The sequence below is a fragment of the Pseudophryne corroboree genome, chromosome 6 (genome assembly GCF_028390025.1).
Source record: "Pseudophryne corroboree isolate aPseCor3 chromosome 6, aPseCor3.hap2, whole genome shotgun sequence".
NCBI classification, from domain to species: domain Eukaryota; kingdom Metazoa; phylum Chordata; class Amphibia; order Anura; family Myobatrachidae; genus Pseudophryne; species Pseudophryne corroboree.
The window spans coordinates 562,059,005-562,065,033 of record NC_086449.1 but is presented as its reverse complement, the minus strand read 5'-3'; the positions used below and the strand labels follow the sequence as shown (position 1 = coordinate 562,065,033).

At 46.5% G+C, this 6,029-nt stretch overlaps 1 protein-coding gene across 2 annotated transcripts in view; it reads right to left on the bottom strand.

The window, feature by feature from the left end:
- Positions 1 to 492: 492 nt before the first annotated feature.
- The window catches only part of APPL2 (adaptor protein, phosphotyrosine interacting with PH domain and leucine zipper 2), a 246,845-nt gene continuing 241,308 nt past the window's right edge, over positions 493 to 6,029 (bottom strand). For both annotated transcript variants that reach the window (XM_063927758.1, XM_063927759.1), the window contains one exon: positions 493 to 881. In XM_063927758.1, the coding sequence (XP_063783828.1) occupies positions 747 to 881 (135 nt within the window). In that variant the 3' untranslated portion in view covers positions 493 to 746. The remainder of the gene's footprint in view (positions 882 to 6,029) is intronic.

Below are 6,029 nucleotides of genomic sequence, written 5' to 3'. Positions count from 1 at the left end.
TATAATAATAGAGCATTCCTGATGGATGTCCTGTGTGCATTGGGATAATCCACTGCTCTGCACAACGGACTCTCAGATCTGGCCATGATCTGGTTAACCTGTGCAGGGTGTACATTTCTGTAGGTGGAAGTGATTTGTGTTTCCCAGCAGTAAATAAATAAGAACCACAGAATGAGCTTTATACCCTTGTGTGTATGGACAGCATTATACCATTTTGTCATTTGTAGCAGCTTTAACTATGTTCTCTTTGAACTGACTGCAGGAGGTTCCATTGTGCACGGTGGAATGAGGGGTGGCTGTATTGTGCTGTGGTATGGGAGCTGGGGAAGCAGGATCTGAATTGGTGTGATCCAGTACTGAACACCCGCGGGGGAGGCAGTGTCCCGGCCTGCACTCATGCGCAAAAATTTAATTTTTAAAACGTGAAGTTGGATAACAATATAGTTAAACTATTTACTCTTAACTTATATTTGGCCAACCCAATATACAAAGTTGAATTAAATCAAGTTTAGTCTTGTTAACATTAACACCACAATATTTTTCATGTTTTGGTTAGCAGATACATTTTCATCTATACAGCAGAGTAAACCAATTAAGACTGTACTAGAAAAATGCGTCAATTACCCTTCAGCAATTAATCATAAGTGCAACTGATTCATTTATATGAAAACAACCTTTTCTAGGATACCAAACTAACTAGAGATTTCACCAACTGTCAAATCAGCCTTTACTGAGAATTTGTAGCTCTAGGCTTCAGACTCCAATCCTTCATTGCAAGATTCGCTCCCATTACCATCTTCTGATTGGACATTCAAAAGGACAAATGTGCCTTCGTTTGATAGTGGAACTGATGACATTAATTGTGCCAGCGCTTCTGGGTCCTGCAGAGAAAACGTAACAACTGCAATAAGACAATATACTGTAGTATGAAGCACCTGGAAACATGTAGACAACAGGGGCTGGACATGGCGATTGTACCTATAAATTGCATGATCGTATGAGCAGGGCACTCTCCCCTTTGCCTTCTCTATATAATTAAAGTCCCTGCCTAATATTATTGGCCTTGTGCAACCCAGTAACCTACTTTATAAGTCTTGATAAAAGTTGGAAGAAGGTAGATTAAGAAAATTAATTGCTGATGAAAAGTCACCACCGTGATTCCGTCGACCATAAAAAGAAACCGTTACATGAGGATCCAGAGCACCATTCTTGTGAGTTTGGGTATGCCTGATTACAATCTGGTGATTGGTTCTCTATATCTCTTCTTTTGAAAGAAACAGTTATGTGTTTGTCATATACAATTGCCAAGTGAGTTTTCGGTACGCTCAACTACTTATTAGGAAATGAAAATTGTATCCTACACTATCATTCTCTGAACACAGAGGTGTTAATATCTGCAAATAAAGAACGTACTTCACATTAGTCCGTTCTGTCTTTTTCTTTTAAATGCACACAACGTGGAGAAAAACATGAAAAGGAAGACGTGACATTTGTGGACTATTGGTTTGCATTGCTGTTTTAATAGACTGTTGCCTTTCATCTATTGCCATATTGTTCTATTTGCATTTTCTCCACCTTATTGGGCGTACACTGTTTTTCCCTTTGCGACAGAATTCCCTCCACCCCCTCTTTTGCCAGGGTGACTGTGTTCAGTTAGAGAAATAGTTAGGCATCTCATCGGAATCCATCTGCTTAATAATCCACAAAAAGCTTGGCCTGAGCAAGGTTTCTCCACGCTGGGTGCCCCATCAACTGACTCGAGAGCAGGAGGAGGATCGGGTGACTTTGTGCCACTACATGCTGGCCAGGTTTGATGGCGGTCACTCAAACTCTGTCTGGAAGATCATCAGTGACCAGGATTGCTGGATCTACAGTTTTGACCCCGAAACCAAACAGCCGCCGGCACAGTGGACCCCAGTTGGAGGTACACCGCCACTGAAGTTCCAACGTGAATGCGTTGTGGCCAAGCAGATTGTGGCCTTTTTTTTTTGGCCAAGACTGATCAAATAGATACAATTGTGTCCTCATACAGCTAGCCTCAATATGCCATACACCGTGAGATGCCTGGTGTGAGTGAGCCGGAAGTTTCTGTGCAACTGTGATAACATCAAGCGTCTTTTTTTCCAGGAAAACACTGTAGATTAGAATTTTGTGTGTGGATACAGCCGTGGTCGCATACATAATATAGGCAAGCTGCATATAATTTTAAACCGAGTCTGCGTGTGCATCTTACTTGCATACAGTAGCAATGCATTTTCTGAAGAAAAAAAAAAAGATGCCCGGTGTTTGTAAACGTGCTTACAACTAGGCGCAACTAGAAGGGCTGTTTAATGTGACTGCAGCAATGATGAGAGAGGACACATCTGTACCATAGCACTCGTGAAGCAGTGCGTCATCAGTGGGGACTGGTACGCCCAATGCCAGTTGCAAGTTCTGGATCCATTTCAAGGCATTATCCACGAACTTGCGCTTGGGTTACAACAATCAATGCACCTGCCCACAAGTCCAGGAAAAATAAGATTTTAAACCTACCGGTAAATCTTTTACTCCTAGTCCGTAGAGAATGCTGGGGACTCCGTAAGGACCATGGGGTATAGACGGGCTCCGCAGGAGACATGGGCACTATAAAGAACTTTAGAATGGGTGTGCACTGGCTCCTCCCTCTATGCCCCTCCTCCAGACATCAGTTAGAGAAACTGTGCCCAGAGGAGACGGACAGTACGAGGAAAGGATTTTGTAAATCCAAGGGCAAGATTCATATCAGCCCACACCATCCACACAGTATAACCTGGAATATACGAACCAGTCAACAGTATGAAACAAACCGCATCAGTCAAAGACCGATCAAAACTGTAACATAACCCTTATGCAAGCAGTAACTATATACAAGTCTTGCAGCCCAGCATCCTCTACGGACTAGGAGAAAAAGATTTACCGGTAGGTTTAAAATCTTATTTTCTCTTACGTCCTAGAGGATGCTGGGGACTCCGTAAGGACCATGGGGATTATACCAAAGCTCCAGACCGGGCGGTAGAGTGCGGATGACTCTGCAGCACTGATTGAGCAAACATGAGGTCCTCCTCAGCCAAGGTATCAAACTTGTAGAATTTAGCAAAAGTGTTTGACCCCGACCAAGTCGCCGCTCAACAAAGCTGCAATGCCAAGACGCCTCGGGCAGCCGCCCAAGAAGAGCCCACCTTCCTAGTGGAATGGGCCTTTACCGAATTTGGTAACGGCAATCCAGCCGTAGAATGAGCCTGCTGAATCGTGTTACAGATCCAGCGAGCAATAGTCTGCTTAGAAGCAGGAGCGCCAACCTTGTTGGCTGCATACAGGACAAACAGTGCCTCTGTTTTCCTAACCCGAGCCGTTCTGGCTACATAAATTTTCAATGCCCTGACCACATCAAGGGACTCAGAGTCCTCCAAGTCCCGCGCAGCCACAGGCACCACAATAGGTTGGTTCATATGAAAAGAGGAAACCACCTTAGGCAAAAATTGAGGACGAGTCCGCAACTCAGCTCTATCCACATGGAAAATCAGATAGGGGCTTTTGTGAGACAAAGCCGTCAACTCAGACACTCGCCTTGCCGATGCCAAGGCCAACAACATGACCACCTTCCAAGTGAGATACTTTAATTCCACGGATTGAAGAGGCTCAAACCAGGGAGACTTAAGTAATTGTAACACCACGTTAAGGTCCCATGGTGCCACTGGAGGCACAAAAGGAGGCTGGATATGCAGCACTCCCTTCACAAAAGTCTGGACTTCTGGTAGAGAAGCCAATTCCTTCTGAAAGAAAATGGATAGGGCCGAAATCTGAACCTTAATGGAGCCTAATTTTAGGCCCATATTAACTCCAGTCTGTAGGAAGTGGAGAAAACGGCCCAGATGGAAATCTTCCGGAGGAGCATTCTTGGTTTCACACCAAGACACATACTTCCTCCAGATACGGTGATAATGTTTCGCTGTCACCTCCTTCCTAGCCTTTATCAGAGTAGGGATGACCTCGTCCGGAATGCCCTTCTCAGCTAGGATCTGGCGTTCAACCGCCATGCTGTCAAACGCAGCCGCAGTAAGTCTTGGAACACGCAAGGACCCTGTTGCAACAGGTCCTCTCTGAGAGGAAGAGGCCACGGATCTCATGTGAGCATTTCCTGCATATCCAGATACCAGGCCCTTCGAGGCCAATCTGGAACAATGAGAATTGTCTGTACTCCTTTTCGTCTTATGACTCTCAATATTTTTGAGATGAGAGGAAGAGGAGGAAACACATAGACCGACTGAAACACCCACGGTGTCACCAGGGCGTCCACTGCTACTGCCTGAGGGTCCCTTGACCTGGCACAATACCTCGGAAGCTTCTTGTTGAGGCGTGACGCCATCACGTCTATTTGAGGACGTCCCCAAAGACTTGTTATTTCTGTAAAAACTTCTTGATGAAGACCCCACTCTCCTGGATGGAGATCGTGTCTGCTGAGGAAGTCTGCTTCCCAGTTGTCCACTCCCGGAATGAATACTGCTGACAGAGCGCTTACGTGATTTTCCGCCCAGCACAGAATCCTGGTGGCTTCTGCCATTGCCACTCTGCTCCTTGTCCCGCCTTGGCGGTTTACATGAGCCACAGCTGTGACGTTGTCTGATTGAATCAGAACCGGTAGGTCGTGAACAAGATTCTCCGCTTGTCGAAGGCCGTTGTATATGGCCCTTAATTCCAGTATGATGATGTGTAGACAAGCCTCCTGGCTTGATCACAGTCCCTGAAAATTCCTGCCTTGTGTGACTGCTCCCCATCCTCGGAGGCTCGCGTCCGTGGTCACCAGAACCCAGTCCTGAATGCCGAACCTGCGACCCTGACTTCAAGGTAGTCTCCTGCCTGCGATCAGCAGGATCCTTGAGGGCTGTGGTATCTTGCGACGGCAGCGCCACCTTTTTGATAAGCGCGTTAACGCTTTGTCCACCCTGGGGGAGGATTCCCACCATATCCTGTCCTTAGCCGGGAAAGGATACGCCATAAGAATCCTTTTGGGAATCTGCAGTTTCTTGTCTGGAGTTTCCCAAGCCCTTTAAAACAACTCATTTAACTCATGGGAAGGGGGGAAAGTAACCTCAGGTTTCTTTTCTTTAAACATGTGGACCCTTGTGTCAGGTACAGAGGGGTCATCCGTGATATGCAACACATCTTTTATTGCAATAATCATATAATGAATACTTTTTGCCAACTTTGGCTGCAACCTTGCATCATCGTAGTCGACACTGGAGTCAGAATCCGTGTCGGTATCAGTGTCTGCTACTTGGGATAGTGGGCGCTTCTGAGACCCAGAAGGGCCTTGTGACATAGTAAAAGGCAAGGATGGACTCCCTGCATTTTCCCTGGACTCCGCTTTGTCCAACCTTTTATGTAATAAATTCACATTTGCATTTAAAACATTCCACATATCCAACCAATCAGGTGTTGGCGATGCCGACGGAGACACCACACATTTGCTCCACCTCCTCCCTAGAAGAGCCTTCCGCTTCAGACATGCCGACACACACGTACCGACACCCCCACACACTCAGGGAAATCTCTAATCTGGAGACAGTTCCCCAATAAGGCTCTTTGGAGAGACAGAGAGAGAGTATGCCAGCACACACCCAGCGCCAAATGACCCTGGAAACACAATTCCCAGATATACAGCGCTTTTTTATATATGTTAAATATACACTGACTGCGCTAAATATATGTGCCCCCCCCCCCCCCCCCTCTTTGAAAGCCCTCTGTCACCGTGTTCAGCAGGGGAGAGTCCGGGGAGCCAGCTTCTCAGCAGCGTGCTGTGGAGAAAATGGCGCTGGTTAGTGCTGTGGAATCAAGCTCCGCCCCCTCAGCGGCAGGCTTCGGTCCCGCTCAAAAATCTAACAAACTGGTGGGGGATCGTATATATTAATGCCTCAGCCTTATATACCGTTAATAATGCCAGCCAAGAGGTTTATTGCTGCCCAGGGCGCCCCCCCTGAACCCATCCGTGCTTGTATTGTGTGTGTGTTTGT